The following is a 24,680-nucleotide window of genomic DNA, read 5'->3' on the forward strand; positions in this document are numbered from 1 at the left end:
TTTTCTCATTGTTCTTAAGTGGCTTTTTATGTAATTTTTAAGGACAATTAGTAATGGCTTTCTTATGTTTTCAGAAAAGGGTTGAATTTTGTAAATGATTTTAAGGTGGTTTTGCTTTTTCTCTTTCACTGTTATTGATAATTAGGAGGCACAATCATAAAACTAAATGAAAAAAGTTGATTTTTTTAGATGATTACATATATATCTGTTTTTTAACTTTTTAAGGTTTACAAGTTTCAAATTTGTTTATGTTTATGTTTTGGATTGTTTTAGAGATTTAGAAGGATGGCCTTTTAAAAGTATTATTTGATAGCTGAATTTTCAGTTTTCTGACAGTGGTTATTATTAGTATAAAATTGGTTTGGAATGTACTATAATACACTTTAAATTCCTGGCATCTTTTAATGCTATCATTTTTAACTTAAAAAGTCAAAGCAAAATCCATTGTATTTTTAGGATTAGACATTTAAGAGAGAGAATCAAATTTAATGCTAATCTGTTGTTACCAGTAATACCTTTTTTTATGTTAAAGAATTTGCAGTTAATGTTATATCTTTCATAAGACTTATTGAAAATTATTCCATAACTGCATTTAATTTTAGATGATCTTAATTACAGGATTTACAGTTGTATTGTGATTTTCCTGATATTATTGATGTCAGTGTTAAGCAAGCAAATCAGGAAGGCTCAAATGAAAGTAGAATTGTAACTATCCATAAGCAAGATGGTAAAAATTTGGTAAGTTGTTTTATGACTAAATAGTAATTGCATTTTACATCTGTCAGAATTAAGTATTTCAGAATCTAAACCCCAAAGTTATTTTTATATAAATTTTGATTAGTTATTAATATAGCTCTAAACATAAATATCATTTCAGTAAACTTTTTAAAATTTCATGTAGCCTTTTATATTGTGACCAACTCTCTTCATAGTGATTTTCTTGTATATCACTATGGTTTTAACTCTGTGTGTGTGTGTAACTAGGGATTGAACCCCAGGCCTTCACAGTGAACTACATCCTCAGTCTTTTTAATTTTTTTTTGAGACAGAGTCTTGCTAAGTTGCCCCGTGCTAGAATCTAACTTCCAGTCATTCTCCTTTAGCTTCTTAGGGTTCACTTAATTTTATGATTAACAAGGCACCAGCTACTTCTCCCAACTCTGGGTGTGCTAGTTCCTGTTACAATGCTCATCCTGGTAAAATCTTTCTTTCTTTTTTTCTTAATAAGGATGTACCTAATACCAGTCATATTGCCCAATTAAAGGAAAAAGTAAACTAATATTCAATGGAATTTATATGACAAAATGTAAACCAATTCTAGGTCAACTTTATGCAACCTTTAAGACATGATTGATTTTAAAAGATCAAACATTTCTTTCTTTAAATAGCTTCAGAAATACCAATGATTTTAATTGAAGGGGAAAAATGAATTTTAAAATACTCTGATCTTAAATTTATTCATCTGGCTCTATTTTTAAAATTTAGATGTTTCTTGACTGCTGGCTTATATGTAAATGTTACTTGTTCATTTATTTTATTTTTATTGTATTTATTTTTATTTTCAAGAGAATAAAACCAAACTAAATAAAACAATAGAGTAAATCAAAATAAAACAATGAACTTGGTATAGGATTTCAAAACAAGATAAAAGGAACTTAATAATGGCTACCATAGTGCCTCTTGTTATCTTCCAGAATAGCTGCCCATGACATCAGGCATAATAAAATCAAACAAAACAGAACAGAACAGAATAAAACCAATCAAAATAAAACAATGAAAGCAATATTGGACTTCAAAACAAGATAATAATAAAACTGCAGTGGCTACCATAATGCCTCTTGTTATTTTCAAAGTGGCTGCCTATACTATCAGTCATAATACAATCAAAGAAAACAAAATAGATTAAAATCAACCAAAACAAAAAAATGAAAGCAGTATAAGGCTTAAAAACAAGATAATAGGAAATCAATATATATATTTTGTTATCTTTGATAGAGCTATCCATGCCATTAAATATAATAAATCAAAACAAAACAATAAAATCAAACTAAACAAAACAATGAAAACAATACAGGGCTTCAAAACATGATAATAAATTAACAGTGATCATTGCCCACCCTTTTTAGGCACTTTCACTTTGACAATATTTATTGTGCATTTTGGATCCCTCTAACTCTTCAGTTTTTTATACTAGGGAGACAACACAACATTCACCCATGTGACTCTGAACCATTTCATACATGAGTGTGATTTCAAGTTGTATCCATTTACATTCAAGAGACTTGAGGTTATCTTTCTTTACACCTGAGTAGCTTCCCATTGTATAAAAATGCCATATCTTTCTTACCCATTCTGCAGTTCAAGCTACCCTTACCTTTTTTCTAGTTCCTTCTCATGTAGAGCATCATTCTCTCTCCTTTGACTTTCAGTCTATGAATTTTCTGTTGAGTAAAATGTGTTTCTTATATAAAGCATATTAATGGATCCTATTTCCTGAACTACTATGCTTGTGCTTTTTATTGGTGAATTGAGGCCATTTATATCAGTTATGGTCAACATGCACTGGCTTGTCTCTGCCATACTGTTTTCCTGCCATTGGCTCCTTGCTTTTTTCCTCCGTATAACTGTCTGCCCCATTTGGTGATCCCCCTCTACCACTGTTCCTGGAACCATGGTCATTTTTATCTCTCTCTAGAATGCCCTTCGCTATTCTTTGTAGACTTGGTTTGGCAGTCATGAATACCTTTAGTTTTTCTTTGTCAGAGAAGTATCTTATTTCTCCATTAATTTTGAAAGAAAGTTTTGCAGGGTATATTATTCTGGGTTTGAAGTTGTTTTCTTTCAGGAAATACTTCACTCTAGGCCTCGAATGACTTGATGGTTTGTGTTGAGAAGTCTGTCATGATTCTGTTGGGTTTCCTTTGTAGGTGATCTATTTATTTTCTCTAACAGCTTTTCATATTCTGTTAGGTGATCTATTTATTTTATCTAACAGCTTTTCATATTCTGTTCTTGTGTTGAATTTCTGGGATCTTGATTATTATATGTCTGGGTATAGATGTATTTTGGATATGGCTAGCTAGTGTTCTGTATGCCTCACTTGACTGAATGTCACATCCTTTTCCCATGCTTGGGAAGTTTTCTATTACTTTTGTAAATAGACTTTTAATGTAATTTGTGTTGACTCCTACTTTTTCACTGACAACTGTTATTCTTAAGTTGTGTTTCTTTGTGTTGTCTTGCAGCTGTTGAATTGTTATTTCTGGTTCCTTGTTATTTTTAAAAGATCTTTCTTTTTGAGATGCAAGCTGCGAATCTATCTTCAAGGTTTGAAAGTCTGTATTTAGTTTCTTTCAGATGATTCTGCCAGCTTTCAATGGAGTTTTTAATTTCGTGGATATCTCTTTGAATCTATTTCATGTATTCTAAACATTCTGGACATATTCTTGAGTTCTTCTGGACAAGTAGGTAGTAGGGTCCTAGGAACTTCCCGCACTGGCTAAAATTTCTCTGAAGTGAGACTGCTTCTCTTGGCCATTGCTGGCCAAGGGTATCTGATGGTGGGTATTGACTGCTGGTGTAGGTCTGGCTCTGTTCATTTATTTTAAATTTTTGTATGACTTACTTGCCTTGCCTTTTCAGGATTGTATTACATAAATTATAACTGACTTCAAGTCATTTTATTCAGCACAGTTTTTTATTCTTAGACAAAAACATGATAAATAGTGTAAAGCTAATGCCTAGTAGAATATAAGCTTCTTGAAGGCAAGAACATATTTTCATGTGTGTTTGTATCCTTGGATACATTTCAAAATGTTCAGGATCTGATTTAGGAAGACTTGATAAGTTCATTGATGGTTGAAAGCATGATTAATAATTATTAATCCCAAGTGGACCTATAATTATTTCTGAAAGACTATATTGATGCTAATGGGAATATCCCATAGTCATCTAAAGAACTTCCTTATGGGAAGGTATTTGGACTTGGTTTAGTTTTTTCCAAGGCCATAATATTGGTTCAGTGAAAGAGCTATTTAAACCTAAATCTATGATTTGAAAATGTGAGTTCTTAATTGTGACACTATGCTCCTTTTAAATATTCTTAAAACTCCTTGAAAATATTACATCATCACTTCATTAGAATTACTCTAAAGATTGATTTGGGATTCCTACCTAGCTGTGCAACCACGGGACTTTGCTTGGAACCTGGTAGGCCCCTGCCCAGCGACCTCTAGATAGCTGGGAGCTGTTGTGTGTGAGCTAAAGCCTGCCACAGTGATTCCTACAGTTGTGCAGCTGCAGAACTCTGCTTAGAACCTGGTATGCCCCTGTCCAGCATACCTAAATGGTACAGGACCACTAGGTTATCACTCAGGTTCCTGGCTGGTCCCTGCCCAGTGACCTCCAGGTAGCCAGGAGCCTCTGCTTATGAGTTGAAGCCTGCCACAGTGAACTCTATCTAGCTGTGCAGCCACAGGACTTTGCTTGGAAGCTGGTAGACCCCTGCCTAGTGTACCCAAACAGTGTGGGACTGCTAGATCATCACTTAGGTCCTGGCTGGGCCCTGCGCAGTGACCTCCAGGTAACTGGGAGCCATCACATGTAAGCTGAAGCCTACCTTAGTGATTCCCTTCTAGCTATGCAGTGGCAGGTCTTTGCTCAGAACCTGGTAGAGCCATACCCAGAAACTCCAAGAGGCTGGGGAGCTTTGGTGTGCCACATGGCATGAGCTTGAATGCCTACCCAGCATACTCCATACACCATTTAAGCCTTACTACACCATTCAGAACCTGGTAGGGCCTTGCCTAGTGACCTCAAGTAGCTGAGGAACTCCAGTGAGCCACATGGGAAGTGCTGAAGGTCCATGCAGTGTACTCCCCCATCCTGGGGAGCCTTTAATTGCCACTAGGGACCCAGCAATACAGGAAAATGACAAAATGAAAGAGCAAAATGCAATCTCAAACCTCCAACCCATCCCAAACAAGCCTGGAACATATGGATGCCTGAAATTGCTGAAATGATAGCAACTGAAGTAAAGAAGCAACTCCATGAAGCTGTAAAGGAACTTAGATCAGAAATAATTGCCCAGGTAAAAGAAGAAATGATAAACATAAGGAAAGAAATGCTGAACACATCTAAAAAAGACATAATTTAAAAAAATCAAAGAGCATTGCAAAAAGATGGAAAACCTGCATGAACAATATAAGAAAGAAATGGAATGTGTGAAAAAAATTGAAGGAGATATCCAGGAAATCAAAACTTCCATCAAAAGCTGGCAAAACTGCCTGAAAGAATGTGAAGATAGACTTTCAGACCGAGAAGACAGGATTGCAGCTACTGAACAAGAAAGGCAAGATCTTTTAAAAATAACAAGGAATCAGGAAATAACAATCTGACCATTGCAAGGTGACGCAAAGAAAAGCAATAAAAGATTGATGGGTGCAAATGGAAAAGGTGACAACACAAATGATAACAAAAGACTATTCACAGAAATAATAGCCAAAAATTCCCCAAATATGGAAAAAGAAACATGTAAGTATAGCCTGTAGAGCTCCAATTAGCCATAACCAAAATAAATCTACACACAAACATATAATCAAGATCCCAGAAATTCAGCATAAGGACACAATATTAAAAGCGGTTAGAAAAGAAACAGATTACCTATAAAGGAAAACCCGTTAGAATCGCATTAGACTTCTCAACACAAACAATGAAGTCAAGAAGAGCATGGAGTAAAGTACTTTAAATCCTAAAGGAAAATGACTTCCAACACAGAGTGACTTCAAAATTGATGAGGAAATAAGATACTTCCAAAATAAAGAACAACTGAAGAACTTTATGACCACCAAACTAATCCTGCAGAGAATACTGAAAAATATTCTAGATAGGCATAAAAACAACTGCAACTCTAAGAACACCAACAGAAAGTCACTCAGCAAGGCAGGCAATTAAAGAGAGGGGAAAGGTAAAGAACCAGCAGCAGAAAGATAACATGACAAAATGAGCCAATGTATATCAGGTATAGCCATTCATGTAAATGGCCTCAATTCACCAATTAAAAGAAAGACTGGCAGAATGAATCAAGAAACAATATCCAACCATTGGCTGTATTCAAGAAACCCATCTAACCCAAAAGGAAATTCATAGACTGAAAGTCAAAGGATAGAAAGCAATGCTTCATGCATCAGGAACCCAACAAAAGGCAGGAGTAGCTGTACTGTTTGCAGAAAATGTGAATTTCAAACCAAGAATGATCAGAAGAAATAAAGAAGGTTACTGCATACTAGAGAGAGAAAAACTTCAATAGGGAGAGATACAATCCTAAATATGTATGCATCAAATATGGGAGCACCCAACTATGTAAAACAAATATTAATAGAAATGAAAAATCAAATAAGCAATAACACAATTATAACAGGAGACCTTAACACCCCATTGACATAAAGAGACAGATTAACCAGACAGAAAATCAGCAAAGAAATAACAGAATTGAGTCACACTTATGAACAAATGGACTTAGTAGACATGTATAGAGTATTCCACCCAACAACACCAGAATATACATTCTTTTCAACTTCACATGGGCCATTCTCTAAAACAGACCATATACTTGCTCACAGAACAAGCTTAAGTAAATGAAAAAGAATCAAAATTATCCCATGTATATTATCTGTTCATAGTGCTATAAAACTGGAAATTAATGATAAAAGAAACTGCAGAAACTCCATAAACACATAGAAATTAAATAACACGGAAGAAATTAAAGAAGAAATTAAGCAATATCTACAAGTAAATGAAAATACAAATACAACTTACCAGAACCTGTGGGATGCAATGAAAACGGTCTTCAGAGAGCACTTTATTGTGGGGAACTCCCACATCAGGAAAACAGAACAAATGCAAATAAACAACCTGATGCTACGCCTCAAACATGTAGAAAAAGAAGAGCCAAAACCAAAAGAAGGGAGAAAATCATAAAGATCAGAGCAGAAATCAATGCACTAGAGACTAAGAAAACAATACAGAGAATGAATCAAAGAGTTGGTTCTTTGAAACAATAAATAAAATTGATAAGTCCCTAGCCAACCTTGTTAGAAAAAGGAAAGAAAAAAACTCAGATTCATGCAATAAGGAATGACGAGTGAAATCACTAACGACCTTGTGGAAATAGAGATCATCAATACCTAATTTGAAAACCATTACTCTCATAGGCTTGATAACAAAGAAGAAATGGACAGATTCCTAGAAGCATATGAATTACCAAAGCTGGATCAATAAGATATAAAGCTGTTGAATAACTCAATTTCAGTTAATGAAATTGAAAATATAATTAGAACTGTACCAACAAAGAAAAGCCCAGGTCCTGATGGACTCACTGTGGAGTTCTACAAAAAATTCAAGGAAAACTTAATGCAAACACTCCTCAACCTCTTCAGTAAAATTGAAAAGGAAGCAATTCTCCCTTAGTCATTCCTGGAATTAAGTATTACCCTAATACCAAAACCAAAGAAAGACCCGACCAAAAAAGGAACTAAGGCCAATCTCTCTAAGAAACATATCTGCAAAAGTCCTCAACAAAATACTGGCAAACAGAATGCAGCAAGTCATCAAGAAGAATATACACCATGGCCAAGAAGGATTCATCCCAGGAATCCAGGGACGATTCAACATAAGGGCAAATCAATAAGCATAATACATCATATCAGTAGAGCCAAAGGTAAGAATCACATGATCTCAGTAGTTACGGAACAAGCTTTTGATAAAAGTCCAACACTCATTCATGATAAGAACCCTACAGAAAATAAAAATAGATGGTCTTTACCTCAATACACTAAAAGCCATCTGTGACAGACCAACAGTCAGTATCATATTAAATGGTGAAAAAAATAAACATAATATACTATTAAAGCCAAAGATAAGACTCACATGGTCATTTAAATACATGCAGAAAAAGTTTTTGCAAAGTCCAACACTCAGTCATGATAAGAACTGTATGGAAAATCGAAATAGATGGTCTTTACCTCAATCTGATAAAAGCCATCTGTGGCAAACCAACAGCCAGCATCATATTAAGTGGTGAAAAACTGAAAGCTTTCACTCTAAAATCAGGAACAAGACAAGGATGTCCATTATCACCACTCCTATTCAATGTAGTGCTGGAACCATTAGCCAGAGCAATTAGACAAGAGAGACAAATAAAAGGAATAACAATAGGAAGGGAAGAAGTTAAGCTATCGTTATTTGCAGATGACATGATACTCTACATAGAAGACCCCCGAAACTCCCTTGAAAGACTTCTAGAAGTAATAACCAAATTCAGTAATGTAGCTGGATACAAAGTTAATACTCAAAAGTTAATGGCATTCCTGTATACAAACAATAAAGTCACTGAGGGAAATAGGAGAAACCACACCCTTCACAATAGCATCCAGAAAAATGAAATACTTAGGAATTAATCTAACAAAAGAAGTAAAAGATTTGTTCAGTGAAAATTACAACACTGAAAAATTGAAGAGGATTACAGAAAATGGAAAACTATTCCTTGTTCGTGGATAGGAAGAACAAATATTGTGAAAATAGCCATTTTCCTAAAATTGTTATACAGATTTAATGCTATTCCCCTAACAGTTCTATTCTATTCTAATCACAATTCAATTCACAAATGTGGAGAAATTTCCAAAAGTCATCTGGAACCAGAAGAGACGTAGATAGCAAAGGGGATTCTGGGCAACAAAGCCAGGGGAAGACGCATCACAGTCCTTGACTTGAAGTGATACTATAAAACTACTGTGATAAAATCAGTACAGTACTGGAATAAAAACAGACCTGAAGATCAATGGAATACATTAGAAGATACAATGACAATTACAAACAAACGCAGCCACCTCATCTTTGACAGAGGGGCCAGATATGTTCTGTGGAAGAAAGATAGCCTCTTTAATAAGTGTTCCTGGAAAAATTGGCTTTCCATATGCCAAAAACTAAAACTAGACCCATGCCTATCACCATGCACTAAACTAAAGTCAAAATGGATCAAAGATCTAAATATTAAAACAGAAACACTAAATCTGCTGGAAGACTAGGTTGAAGACATAGAGGTCAGCAAAGAATTCATGAATCAAACTGCATAGGAAATACTTCCCAGAATCAACAACTGGGATCTTGTCTTGTTAAAAAGTTTTTGCATGTCAAAAGAAATCTCCAGCAGAGTGAAAAGGTAACTCACAAATTGGAAAAAAAATCTTAGTCAACTGTTCCTCACACAAAGGACTTCTATCTAGAATATGTAAAGAATTAAAAAATAAGATCCCCGAAATTCAAAGACCCAATCTAAAATTGGGCAACTGAGATGAATACACTTCTCAAATGTTGAAACACAAATGACAAATAAATATATGAGAAAATGTTCAACAACATTCGTTCAAGAAATGAAAATTAAAACAACAATGAGATTCCATCTCACTCCAGAAAGAATGGCCAGGATCAAGAAAACCACAAACAACAAATGCTGGAGAGAGTGTGGGGAAAAAGGAACTCTCCTGCACTGTTGGTGGGAGTATAGACTGGTGCAACCACTATGGAGGTCCGTCTCGAGATTCCTCAAAAAGCTGGGATTGGAAGTGCCATTTGACCCAACTATTCTACTTCTGCATATTACCAGAAGAGCTGAAAACATCATACCACAGTGATATATGTGCACCCATGTTTATAGCAGCACAATTTGTAATAGCCAGATCTGGGAAACAACCTAAATGCCCATCAACTGAGGAATGGATAATAAAGTTGTATTTTTATACAATGGAATACTAAGCTATCAAAAAGGCCACATTGAAGCCTTTGTAAGTAAATGGATGCCATTTGAGAGCATATTCCTGAGTGAAATAAATCAAACTCACGTGTAAGTACTATATTGTCTCCCTAATGTAAGAACCTGCAAGAGTAAGAAAGATATCTTCAATAAATATTGTGAAATGGTAAGAAATTGCTCAAAGAGGAAAAAATAACTCAGGAGGAAAAGGAAAAAAGGAAGAGAAATGAAGTAAGATATAAATTTCTATATATGCACTTAAGATAGCTAAGATGATTGTACTCCTAATTCTGTTCTTGGGACAAAACAGATAACATCTGTAGGATTAGATCAATTTTGCATGACTATATCTGGTAATTCGAATAAGAGTTTTGAAGATAATTATGCAAAAGAACAAAAATTGTTATGTTCCTACCACCTTGTTTTGAAACCCTACATTGTTTTTATTTGGGGCTCTTAGTTATGTTATTTATCTGTTGTTTTGTTTTTCCCTGTAATACAGAAAGGATTGATGTACATGTATAGGCTTATATATGCCTAGAACTTCACCTAAAGGATTTACAAGAATTGATGTTATTATGTGTGATAGTATAAACAACTACACTGAAGAAAGCAAGACACCATGGTAGCCATTGATGATTTCCTATTATTTTGATTCAAAAGCCAATAATGCTTTTATTCTTGTTTTTGGTTGGTTTTAGTCTGTTTTCAGTTATTTGATTTCAATATGTATGAAGAGCTGGACAGCTGTTTTGAAAAAATTAGACATTATGGCAGCCATTATTGATTTCCTAGTGTCTGGTCTTGAAAGCCCTTAAGACTTTCATTGTTGTGTTTTTGATTGTTTGTATACTATTTTGATTTGTATTAACTTATTGTGTGTAAAGGTATAGACAACTATTTCAAAGAAAACAAGAAACATTATGGTAGTCACTGTTGATTTCCTGCTTTTTTCTGAAATCGTGTGTTATTTGTCTTGTTTTATTCTGCTCTGCTTTGTTCTGTTTTTTTTTTTTTTTTGCTTTGTTTTGTTTTATTCTCTTTAAAAATTTTAAAAACAATTTGGGAAGAATTGAAATTTGTTTTCCACATAATATTCTATATTAGCATAATTATATTTTTTTGTATCCATATATTATGTTTTTGGTCATTTTTATGTTTCTTGCTGATATTTTAATCACATTTTAAAAAATTTATTTTGAGTAATAATTTTTCTCAGTATGTTTTTCTAACAGATCATTATTAATTTTTGCTTGTTATTACATTATCCTAGGGCATTGTATGCTAGATACATGTTTAGATATATGTTTTAAACTGTCATTTTATACTTTACACTTTTTTTTTTGTCTTTTTGAGACAGTGTCTCATTATGAAGTTCAGGCTGGCCTTGAACTCACTTTGTAGCCCTGCCTGGTCTTGAACTCACAGTGATCCTCCTGCCTCAGCCTCCTGAGTATCTTTTTAAAAAATTTTGGTAAAATCTATACAAAATAACATTCAACATCACAACCATTTTTAGGTATATAGTTCAGTAGTTTCAAGTATATTTATGTTGTTGTGTGTCTGATTTCCAGTTTTTCATCATACAGCAGTGAAACTATATTCATTCACAGCAGACTACTTTTTTCTGCCTAACTTTTGGAACTACCAAGTTTGTTTCCAATATCTGGCTACTACAAATTGTGCTGTTTCTTTCCCTTTCATTGTATGCATTATAAATTTTTGGATCTTATTTCCTTCTAGTTTCTTACACCAATGAGACAATACGGTGTTACACATGTGACTCTGATTTCCTCAAGTTTTTTAACTTTGCTTATGGGTCTTTCCTAATAATTGTTCTTATGGTCTAATTTTATTAGCAAAGTTCCTTTTACAGTTCAAATATCACACAGTTCTCTCCTTATTCTATTTTTTGATAAAAGTTCCATTCCTTTTTCTCACTGAGATTAAATGTTGTTTGTTACTGAACCAAGAAGCATGCCTGATGACATTTCAATTTTTTGTAACTTATTTTTCTGAGTTATTGCATCATTTTTTCCTTTATGTCCATGGCTTTCTTAGTGTTCTCTACAAGAACTTTGTAAAGTAGTTCACTTTTCAATACAATATTTCATGAAGTCAAATTTTCAAATGTTCAATCATTTCTCCTTTATCCTCAAGAAATTCCTTCTTGATCATTGCGTTTTACTCTCTAATCTGCTGTGGAAGTTTTCTGGAAGATGAGGTTGTACACAGCTGTAATCCTTGGTCATCCTTTTCTTATCATCCTGGGAATTATCTGTTTATTTCTTTTATTTTAGATGCTTGGTTTTCTGAAACCAAATTTATCTTGTTTTACTAGGCATAGCTTCTAGTACGTATTGATATTCTTACTAGGATGGTGATACATTAAAAAACTAATTTTGGGAGAATTTTTATAAGTGAGTTAGCTTTTCCAATGAAGAATGTGATCAATCTTGTATACAAATAAAAAGTTGCACTTAACAAATGTTTTCAAGATTTTCTGATAATCATTTTGTGCATTTTTTGTTAATTTTAATCTTAGACACTATATTATTCTTGTTCTTATAAATGGGATTCTATTTTCCATTATATAATCAAAATGACTTATTTAACATGTCAGTATAAATACATACATATATGTGTATGTGTGTGTGTGTGTGTGTGTGTGTGTGCACACGTGCGTACACGCATATTTTCCTATTAGGTAAAATGGTGTATTTTAGTTTGATATATGTTCACATATATATGTGTGATGATAAAACCACAACATAGCTGTTTGTCATGACATTTTAGTTTATGAGTACTTTATCTTCTGCAGTGTACAGTTGGTACATAAAAATAAATGCTCATAATATCTAATTTTTGTCAGATTAAATAGATTTCTGGTTTGGGTAACTAGCATGTTAGTTTGCTAGGGGAATTGAAACATTCAATAAAATTATGGCTGAGCACAAATTATAATTGAGAAGGCAGGATAAGCCCATGTCCAGTAGGATCTTAAATATCAGACATAAGAATTCTTAATTCAAATTGCATAATTGAGAATGATAAAAAATTGTTGAACAATTTAGAAGAACTTAATAACAGGAAGTTTTTTTTAAAAAATAAAATGGGTTCTGCTGTGCCATAAAGAAAAATAGGCTTGAGCTATTTTTAGCTAAGTGGATGCACCTTGAGGCCATTCTCTTAGCGATAATAATTTGACACACATGTGAATACCACATTGTTTCTGTGGTGTGAGAAACCTTAAGTGTAAATAAGAACTAAAATGAATCATAGATATTGTGAAATAGGAAGAAAATGTCCAAATGGAAAGGAGAACTAGGCAGGGGGAAAGGGTATAGAAAATTTTCAATCTTTAATACTCAGTTGATTTTTTAAATGATATAATTTCTTTTTCTTCTCTCTGCTTAGGAAATTGAACTGAGTTCATTAAGGGAAGCTTTGTCTTTTGTGTCATTGATTGACGGATATTATAGACTGACTGCAGATGCTCATCATTACCTCTGTAAAGAGGTGGCACCCCCTACAGTGCTTGAGAACATACAGAGCAACTGTCATGGCCCTATTTCGTGAGTACTGCAGTTTTCTTATATAAGAAAACAGTCTACAGTCAACTATCTATGCCTGTGTGTTCCACAGGCAGGCACAGATGAAATCGTACGTTGAAAGTTTTTTTTTTCTAAACAGTAGCAACTAACAACTGTTTATATAACATTTACATTGTTTTAGATGTTATGGTAATCTAGAGATGATCCATTGTAGATAGGAGGATGTGTATGGGTTTTATGAAAATTAGCCATTTTGTATAAAGGATTTGAGTATCCATAGATTTTGATTCTGGAAACAAGCCTCCATGAATGCAAAGAGACAACTATAGATTTTATACAATAGATATAAACTTAAGAATTTTGAAAAATACATTACCATAGTTTCAAGTTTTTTAAAAAACAAGTCTGCTTGCTCATAAGTAGAATTAAGACATAATTTACCATCTGTGTCTTTAAGACATAATTTACCATCTATAATACTTACAGCTTGTACAAGTTTAATATTTGGTTGCTTATGCATGCTTAATAACCCTTAGGTGTTAATAACTCTTGGGTAGTTCAAAACAGCACAAACAAAAAAACTGTGGTTGTTGTTCAGTGGTAGGATGCCTTTATAGCATGCATGAGACCAAAGGTTTGAGTCTTAGCAACACAAAACAAACACTCTATAATGTATATTTCATTAATTTTGAAATATTGGAAAAGAATCATAGAATTAAATTTGAAATTCGTCATTTTTTAATAATCTAACAACTTTTACTAAAGCTTCATACCCAACGTGGATTTATGATATTCCTTTTTCTAGCCAGATAGAACATTTGCTTAACCTAAGTTCTAGTTATCACTCAGCTAGTTTTGTTTTGTGATTGATACCAAATTTAAAGAACTTACACAGAATAAAACTCTAAGATTGTAAATTTAACCTACCTCAAAATATTTGAGAGAAAGTTTATGTATGTTAATGTAATTATGTTAAATGCAAATTTTTTTTCATTTTTTTTAAATTTTATTTAAGGAGAAAAGAAAAAAAAAAGCAGGGAAAGGGTACAAGTTATACAGATTTACACAAAAAAAATGAACAGTAGGAAATCACTAGTTAATGGATTACATATTGTCATCTTAGAAATAATTGTTCAAGTCACAAAATTAAAGCTTGTAAAGTGGACATTCCATCAATGATACTGCAAACAGTTCTGTTCATTGATCCAATAAAACTCTGTGATATCATTTTCTATCTTATACACTTAAATATACATGCAGTTATATAGTTTGGAGCACTTTCTTTTCCTCTCTTTTGTACCATGACTATTACACATTTTGGGTTTCATTGCTCCCACGGTTCTTATTACTTTTTTGGAAGAGAGTAAAACCAAATGTGACATAACAGAACAGAATCGGTCAAGTCAAAAGGGTGGACATAATAGATAATGTAAAAACATAATACAAGGTGATCAACAATGGTTACCATAATGCCTCCCGCTATCTCTAATAGAATTGCCTATATCATTAGTTGTAATGCAATTGAACAAAACAGTAAAGAACAAAACTGACAAAACCAAAACAATGGAGACATTGTAGGTCTTCAAAAGTAGATAAAAGTCAACAGAAATGGGCGTCATAATGAATCTCATTATCTTCACAGCTGATGCCTAAACTTTCGAACCTGATACTATCCAGCAAAACAGAATAGGGGAACATCAGTTAAAAACCAGATGGTGAGAGTAATACAGGGCTTTAAATCAAGGTAATGAAAAGTCAAAGTGGGTTACTATAATATATCCTGCTATTTTTTTCCTTTAATTAAAAGGATAAAGATAAAAAAGTAAATAATGGAGTGGAGATTGAGATAAAAGAGGGCATAACAACGAAACAGCGCAGATCAAAAAAAAAAAAAAAAGGGGAGAATTGTTTGATGGAGAAAACAGAGAAAGCATAGAATACGTGAAACAGGTTCAAAGGGACTACCAAGATACTAAGAAGTCTATAGAAGACTGGCATAACAGCTTGAAAGAAACTAAGGACAGACTATCTGAACTGGAGGGCAGACTTCTAATATGGGAGAATGAAATGAAAAACTTCTTAAAAATAACAAAGAAAGAAACAGCAATAATACAAAGACAAGAAGATGATAAGAGGATCCATAACTTAAGGATTAAGAACATAAAAGAAGAAGTAGGGACACAAACAAGTGAACTACAAAAGCTACTCACAGAAATAATCCAGGAGAATTTTCCTAATTTAGCAAAAGGTAAAGATACTCAGATGTATGAGGCATACAGGACCCCAGCTACCTACAACCCAAACAGAGCAACACCCAGGCATATAATAATAAAAATTCCAGAAATTCAATACAAGAACAGAATATTAAAAGCTGTAAGAGACAAGAAACAGACCACTTACAAGGGAACACCCATCAGAATTACAGCAGATTTCTCGGCACAAACCATCAAATCACGAAGAGCGTGGGGGGAAATAATTCAAGCTTTGAAAGATAATAATCTCCAGCCAAGATTGAGATATCCTGCACAACTGTCCCTGGAAATTGATGGAAAAACAAGGTGCTTCCAGGATAAAGAGGAACTGGGGGAATTTGCAACCACCAATTCAACTCTACAGAGAGTATTGCATGATATTCTAAAAAAAGAAAAATACAAAGAATCCAGAAATAATGGCAGAGAGGCCACAATGAATGGAGCAGAGAACAAAATGAAGAAGACAAACTGACAGCTACTGACAGAAAAAGAGCTCAACAGAAACGAGGCAGAGAAGATTGGATGATAGGAACAGCTATTTTGGAGAAAATGACATCTTAATAGGTAATACTGATTTAGTATCATCTTGTTTTGAAGTCTCATCTAGCTTTTGTCCTTCTGTCTCCAATGGTCTAAATAGATTGTATCTTACTGGATTTTATTATGTACGATAGTATAAGCAAAAACCTTGTAAAGACAAGGAGATTATACAGAAACCATTATTCATTTTCTGTTAGTCGATTCTAAATACTCTGTAATGCTGTCATTCTCTTGAATGGTTTTACATTGTTTTGATATACTTAATGCTACAGTATACGAAGTTGTACTCAAGGATTTCAAAGAAAGAGACAATATGGTAACTACTTTTAGGTTAGGATTATCTGGTGGTGAATCACTATTCTGCTTAAATGGTTAAATGCAAATTTAACCTACTTCAAAATATTTGAGAAAGTTTATGTATGTTAATGTAATTGTATGTTAAATGTAATATTTAAGATTTGCCTCAGTTAATAATTCATGTTCAGAGTTCTTGCACACCATCCCAAGTCCCTGGAGAGCTTAAGATCATTGCTCCCAGTGGTCAAGGTCCCGCCCAGCTTCCAGCCACACTAAGCTGGGCTTTGCAGGTTTGGGGCCTGTCTGGGCCATGCCCAGTGGCCTTCTTTCAGTCCAGGGAACTGGGCTGCTGGAGGAGGTGAGTTCCTGCACACCATCCCGAGCCCCAGGAGAGTTTAAGATCATTACTCCTAGTGGTCAAGGACCTGCCCAGCTTCCAACCACACTAGACTAAGCTTGCAAAGTTTTGCAGCCCGACTAGATTACAGTCAGTGACCTTCTTCAATCAGGGGTGTTGAGAGCATGTGAAGTGAGTTCCAGCACATTGGTCCTTGCCCGGAGAGAGCTTTAGACCATCATCCACATTGGCTAGGTGCCCACTCAGCTTCCTGGAACACTGGAGGTGGCACGGGAGGTCCTGTGACTGGACCATGCTCAGCAACCTCCATTCAGTCCCAGGAACCGAGGGCACAGAAGACAATTTCCAACACGCTCAGGCAAAGCCTTGGAACAACACTTGAAACACGGAAATATAGGAAAATGACAAATGAAAGGACCAAAATGCAATCTCAGAACTCCAGCCCATCCCAAGAAAACCTAAGAGCCATGTACATAGAAGAAAAATGTATGCCATACACCTGAAATACATGAAATAATAGCAACTGAAATAAAGAAGCAACAGGAAGCTTTAAAGGAATTCAAACTAGAAATAATCTCCCAGGTAAAAAAAGAAATGATAAAAGTAATGAAAGAGATGTTGAACACATCTAAAGAAGGCATAGCTAAAAAATTAGAGGAACAAAGCAAAAAGATAGAATCCCTGGATGAACAATATAAGAAACAAACAGAATACTTGAAGCAGATTCAAAGAGATATACAGGGAATCAAAAATTCCATTGAAAGTTGTCAAAACTGCCTCAATGAAAGTGAAGATAGAATTTCAGACCTTGAAGACAAGATTGCAGCTAGTGAAAAAGAAAGGAAAGATCTTTTAAAAATAACAAGGTATCAGGAAATAACAATTCAACATCTGCAAAATGATGCAAAGGAAAACAACATAAGATTGATAGGGATAAATGAAAAATAAGGAGATAGCACAAATGATATCAAGAGGCTATTTACAGAAGTAATAGCTGAAAATTTCCCAAACACGACAATGGAAACTGACATACGGATTAGTGAAGAATATATAACCCCAAATAGCCATAACCAAAATAAAACTACACCCAGACATTTAATAATCACTATCCCAGAAATCCAACAAAAGAACAGAACATTGAAAGTTGTTAGAAAAGACAGATCACCTCTAAAGGAAAACCTATCAGAATCACAGCAGACAAACAATGAAGTCAAGAAGAGGACTGATGTACCCTGCAAAACTGTCCTTCAGAACTGATGGAGAAATAAGATACTTCCATGACAAAGAACAGCTGAAGAACTTCATGATCACCAAGCCAACCCTGCAAAGAATACTGAAAGACTAAGATACACATAGGAAAAAAATACTAAGCAAGGTAGACAATTAAACAGAATGAAAAGATAAAGATGCAGCAGCAGAAAGATAACATGTCAACAATAAGCCAGTATATAACAGCTATAACCATTAATGTAAATGGTCTCAATTCACCAATTCAAAGAAACAGACTGGCAGAATGGATCAAGAAACAACATCCAACGATATGCTGTCTACAAGAAACCCATCTAACCCAAAAGGAAACTCAGACTGAAAGTCAAAGGATGGAAAACAATACTTCATGCCACAGGAACTGAAAAAAAAAGCGGGGGTAGGTATTCTGTTTGCAGACAATGTGAACTTCAAACCAAGAATGATCCTAAGAGATAAAGAAGGCCACTACATACTGGTTAGGGAAAAACTTCAAGAGGAAGAGATAACAATCTTAAATATATATGCACCAAATTCCAGAGCACCCAGTTATACAAAGTATTAATAGAAATGAAAAAATAATTCATGTTCATACAGTTATAAGTATAGTTGTTGTGAAACATTGCAGTGTTTGAATATTATATATAGGCATAAATATTTTAATTACTTTTCATGGTCCTTGCCTTCATTCATCTACTCACCTATTTATTCAAGTATTCATTTATCTATAGAATGCTTATGAGTATTTACTAAATACTGGTTTATATATGAGAAACATGATAAGCAAATGATTCCTACTTTTATATTTGCATTTCTTTTAAGATGTGCAGTTTTAAACCAAGGGTGGTGTTGCATACTGTAATCACAGCACTCAGGAGGCTAAGGCAGGAGGACTATGAATCTCAGGCAAACCAAAGGTGAACTATATATATAGTGAGACAATTCTCAAAAATGGGAAACAAAACTACACAGAAAAAGATGTGTAGTTTCAAAACTGTATCATGTTTTAAACCTAGTAATATTCTTCAATTACCATAGGTCTTACATTACAACTTGGTCCTATACTAATTTTAAAATAGCACTCATAATTTTTGTATTAGTAACTATGTTGGAAGAGACATAAGAAGTGTTGTTTTATGAATATCAGTATGATTTTTAAAATACTAGACTTGTGATTAGAAAGCAGAAAATTCAGCGGAATGAATTTATCTTTGTGATTTATAATATCTTTGTGATTTTATCTCATAACTTTCATGTTTTTAAAATAATATAATTGCCCTTAGTTTGGATTTACTGCAAAGTAACTTTATAGTTTTATTTTTCTCTTGAAATTAATTGGAGAAAATGAAACAGATGTCTTCTAAAATTTGAGAATTTTAGATTTGACTTTTGATTGTTTTTGTGATATCTGGCCCTAATGTCATAACACAAAACTATGTTATCATTAAAAGTATTTTATCATTTTATGTTATCATTGAAAGTATTTCTATTTTACCTTTAGAATGGATTTTGCCATCAGTAAATTGAAGAAAGCGGGTAATCAGACTGGACTTTATGTACTTCGGTGCAGCCCTAAGGACTTTAATAAATATTTTCTGACTTTTGCTGTTGAGGTTAGTATGGTACATTTATTAATAGTAACATATTATTTAGACTATGTGTCTTGTATTCATGTTTATGTATCATACATTATTTCATAATACTCAGAATTATAATTCTTGATATAATATCTTGCATAATAATCAGGTTTAATTTATCCCAAGGATTAGATACAAATAAACATAATCCCTAGGACTCATGGAGTATTTTTTTTATCCTGCTATTTTTTATTTTTTCCATTAATTAAAAAGATAAAAAAATAAATAATAAAAAAGGAGATTGAGATAAAAGAAGACATAACAACAAAACAGCACAGGTCAGAACATAACCATTTAAGCAAAATAGTGTTTCACCACAAGATATTCTGAAATAAAAGTAGTTACCATAGTGTCTCTCTCCTTGAAATCTTTGAGTATAACTTTGTATACAGTAGCATCACACATATCAAGACAATGTAAAACCATTCAAGAGAATGACAGTATTACAGGGTATTTAAAACCAACTAACAGAAAATGAACAATGGTTTCTGTATTATCTCCTTGTCTATAAGAGTTTTTATTTATATTATCACATATAATAAAATCCAATAAGATACAACATGTTAAGACCGATTGAGACAGAAGAATAAAAGCTTGATGGGACTTCAAAACAAGATGATAGTAAATCAGCACTGGTGATTATGATGTCTTGTTTTCTCCAATATAGCTATTCATACCATCCAACCTCCTCTGCCTCATTTCTGTGGGGCTCTTTTTCTGTCATTAGTTGTCAGTTTGTCCTCTTCATTTCGCTTTCTACTCCATTCATTGTGGCGTCTCTGCCACTGATTCTGGAATCTTGGTATTTTTCTCTTTAGAATGTCCTGTAGTATTCTCTGTAGAGTTGAATTGGTGGTTGCAAATTCCCCTAGTTCCTCTTTATCCTGGAAGTACCTTGTTTCTCCATTAATTTCTAGGGACATTTGTGCAGGATATATCAATCTTGGCTGGAGGTTATTGTCTTTCAAAGCTTGAATTATTTCGCCCCACACTCTTCATGATTTGATGCTTTGTGCTGAGAAGTCTGCTGTAATTCTGATGGGTGTTCCCTTGTAAATGATCTGTTTCTTGTCTCTGACAGCTTTTAACATTCTGTTCTTACATTGGATTTCTGGAATTTTCATTATTATATGCCTGGGTGTAGTTTTGTTTGGTTTGTAGGTGGCTCTGGTCCTTTATGCCTCATAGATCTGTGTATCTTTACCTTTTCCCATGTTAGGGAAGTTCTCCTTGATTATTTCGGTGAATAGCCTTTGCAGTTCATTTGTTTGTATCCCTGCTTCTTCCTTAACATTCTTAATTCTTAAGTTATAGATCGTCTTATCATCTTCTAGCCTTTGTATTGTTACCGCTGATTTCCTTGTTATTTTTAAGTTTTTCCTTTCATGCTCCCCATTACAAATCTGTCCTCCAGCTCAGATAATCTGTCCTTAGTTTCTTTCAAGCTGTTATGCCAGCTTTTGATAGAGTTTTTAGTTTCCTGGTAATCTCTTTGAACCTGCTTCATGTATTCTACATTTTCTCTATTTTCTCAATCAAACAATTCTCCCTTTTTTTTCTGTTCTTCCATTCTACCATCTGTTTTTTCTTGGGAGGTGCTTAGCATTTCTTTAACTATTCTACTTATATCTTGCTTTACTTGGTTAAATACTTCACTTTTGAACTCGTCTATGAGGTCTTGAAGATACCGCTTTATGTCTATTGGTGCTGTGTCTGGTATTGCATGTTTTCTGTCCTCATTCTCCTTTGCATTTACCTTTCCTGGATCAGTGTTCTCAGGATTGGGGACTAAGGACCCTTTCTTCTTGCTCCCTCTTCCCATACTTTTTGTTCCTTCCATACAACGTATTATAGGAGGCCCAGTTTCTTTCTTTGTCAGTTACCATTTGTTTGAAACACACCTGCTAGGTGTTCCCACCCACTGCAGTGTACTAGGGAGACACAGACTTGGGCAGCCTATGCTGGGCCTGCCCCTCCAGATCAGTCATCCTGCTAAAGGCTTCACTGCATTAGAATGCACTGCCAGGCGCAGGGACCTGATTGGGCTAGCCTACTGGGTCTTAGTCCGTGGCGTCACCCAGGTCAAGTGCTCCCCACCAATCCCACTTGAGAGGGGAACATGTGACTGAAGTCACTGCAGTGTCCTGTTCGGGCCAGTCTGCCCAGTTCCAGAATGTCCTCTGTTGGAGTCTCCTACTCTATGGAATGGTCCCCGTTCCTCTCACTCACTGCAGGTCAGTGCAGGGCTCCCCACCTGCTCTGCTCTCAATTTGGTTTGCTGATTCCTGCTCTCAGAGCTTTCGCGTCTCTATCCCTGCTGTGCCAATTCATATACAGCAGTGGCAGCAGGAAATTCAAGCTGTGGTTTCTAGAGGCGAGGGTTCCAGCTTTGGCACTGATACTTTAACTGTTCCAGTTGTAACACCGGGATTGCATTTCCAGTTGGTTTTTTCTCTGCTCAGTTTGTTCTTGGGTCAGCAGGGTATATCTCCCTCTGCTTAGGACTCCCCACACTGCACCATTCCTGGAATCTAACCTGGCTATCTCAGAGAACCTCCATAGCTGCTGTTATCTATATGCCATGTTCTCCCGGAAGTCCACCCATGGATTATTTTTGACATGACATATATATTGTCTATCTGTTTTTTTATTTAGTGTTCATTTTATCCATCTACATATATCTATCTGTCTATCTTTGGGTATTATAATGTGTCAAATGATACTCCATCAAGTCTTTGGAAGTGTCTTTTTTCACAAAAATGGAAATCTTTAGCAAATCATATAGAGCAAAATAAATCAGAAGCAAATCTCTATTAGTCAGTAGTTATTAACTAGATCAAAATACGGCCATAACAAAGGAATAAAAATACCCTAATGCTTTCTGCTAGTAATTTTCCAGAATTAAGAATAATGATCTATAACATATATTTAAAGTAAAAATTGCAATAAACTTCATTGTTATTATAGATCATCTTCAATTTCATCTAAGATTATTTACTATCCCAAATTACTTTAAAAGCTATTATTCTTTACGTGGCAGTTTTCTGGTATAACTGAGAAACTTTATATCAGTATGAAAATTGATTTTACTCTATTATTTGATTGTTTTAAAAGCAATAATCTTACGTTTAGCACGTGGATTATCTATAAATACAGATAATCCTTCTCTTTAACCGTTGCCTAAAACTGGTAGTCTGTCCTAATTTTAGAATACCTTAGAATAACACAATAGTCTATTGTATTGAATTATCAATTCAAAATATATATCGTTATATGTTAGAAAATGTATGATATACTCCTGTCTTCAAGTAAGTTACTGTAGAAAAACAAAAATGTTTACCAAAAAATACTAATGTGAGCATTAGATAGAGACAATAACAGGAAAAGGTATAGTTACTAGCAGAGGGCTTTTGGAATAGAAAAGAATTGAAGTTGATTTTGAGAGATTTGTAGATGTTTGTAGACAGTTCTAAATAAGACAAAGGTCTTTATAAAAAGCAACTCAAAAATACTAAGATTAAGGAAAAGTTCACAATACAATCCACTAGAATTATTTTTAAAATGCAAAATATTTAAAATGTCACATTAGAGTAATATAAATATAGTAGAGGTGCAATGTAATAGCTGTTCACCTTCACTTAGGAAATGGAGTATTGTTAGAGAGACCTCACAGGAAAAGCAATATTTGAAGTGAGTTTTATGGAATAAAATGAAAGTTCACTACTCAGGAGAGGGTGTCCATTCTTAGTAGAGAGATAGCATGTAGTTACTAAGGCATGAAATAGTGTGGCATTTAGTTGAAATTATTTGGCTAGAAAGGAGTTTTTATTTAAGAACCAGCTAGAGTTAAGTTAGAGATGGCAGGAGAAACATTTCATGAATGCCCTATTTGCTTTGCTAGGTGTTGACTTTATCTTTTAAACTATGGAAAGCTATGCAGGCTATTACTATTAATTCTTGCTTTCTTGCTTTTTAAATAAAATTAACTCTTGAACCACTTTTGTAGACTATAAAACTGTAATTAGGTTCCGTTTTGAAGGACCAAGATCCTCTATTATCATAACAGCCCACATTAGGATTCATAGTTCTAATGTCTGAATATTTTGTTCATTGTTTTTGTGTTATTCCTTTAGGCAGAATAATCATTATAACTATTGTGGTTTTCCCTCCTCTTTATAATTTAACTTGTATAGCGAGAAAATGTCATTGAATATAAACATTGCTTGATTACAAAAAATGAGAATAGAGAATACAACCTCAGTGGGACCAAGAAGAACTTCAGTAATCTTAAAGATCTTTTGAATTGCTACCAAATGGAAACTGTTCGCTCAGACAGTATAATTTTCCAGTTTACTAAATGCTGTCCCCCAAAACCAAAAGGTAACATAATTTTATAGTTATTTCAAAATATTGTCATGATTGTGTCTGTGGTGGGAGATATCTTCAGTACATTGATTTGAAAAGAAATATAAAAAAAACAGCTCCAAAAGCAAATTAATTTTTTCTTATTCTGTTGTACAGCATCATCAGATAAGATTGTATAGTTTGGTGTGAATCATTTGTAAGCAACTTGAATTTCTATTATTCTAGTTTAAAATGACATTTTACAGATAATTGTTTGCTATAAATTAGTCACTAGCTTACTGAACTAGAAGATCTCACTACCAAATTCCTACATGTTTTAAGAAAAAAATTTTGTTTTAGGATTTTAATTTCTTTATTTTAAAAATGAAGATAGTAAGATTGGAAACCCCTTGAATAAGTTTCATTGTTAAAAGTTTTTAAATGTGGTAAAATTACACTAAAGAAATAGGTATAATTTTGAATGTATGAAATAATTAGTAGGAGTACATTAAAGTTCAATTAGTAAACTCCAAAAAATTATTTTCTGGGGAAAAGATGAATAATAAGTTATTATGCATTTCTTGCATGTAGAACACATTTTATTCTTCTTTGTAGCAATTCATATTTTTGGTGTGCTTTGAAGAG

General features: G+C 33.9%; 1 protein-coding gene and 1 long non-coding RNA gene across 5 annotated transcripts in view; both read left to right on the top strand.

Moving 5' to 3' along the window:
* The window catches only part of LOC100722908 (RNA 3'-terminal phosphate cyclase-like protein), a 290,503-nt gene that overhangs the window by 239,186 nt on the left and 26,637 nt on the right, over positions 1–24,680 (top strand). For all 4 annotated transcript variants that reach the window (XM_063250674.1, XM_063250686.1, XM_063250682.1 and 1 more), the window contains 4 exons: positions 619–738; positions 13,226–13,383; positions 19,556–19,667; positions 23,885–24,071. In XM_063250674.1, the coding sequence (XP_063106744.1) occupies positions 619–738; positions 13,226–13,383; positions 19,556–19,667; positions 23,885–24,071 (577 nt within the window). The remainder of the gene's footprint in view (positions 1–618; positions 739–13,225; positions 13,384–19,555; positions 19,668–23,884; positions 24,072–24,680) is intronic.
* Positions 13,390–19,520, top strand: LOC134476452 (uncharacterized). Its single transcript, XR_010048121.1, has 2 exons — positions 13,390–16,178; positions 18,308–19,520. It is a non-coding gene; the product is annotated as an uncharacterized LOC134476452 (long non-coding RNA).

The sequence above is a fragment of the Cavia porcellus genome, unplaced genomic scaffold (assembly GCF_034190915.1).
Source record: "Cavia porcellus strain 051 isolate PalLab524CR breed Dunkin Hartley unplaced genomic scaffold, mCavPor4.1 scaffold_1, whole genome shotgun sequence".
Taxonomy (NCBI): domain Eukaryota; kingdom Metazoa; phylum Chordata; class Mammalia; order Rodentia; family Caviidae; genus Cavia; species Cavia porcellus.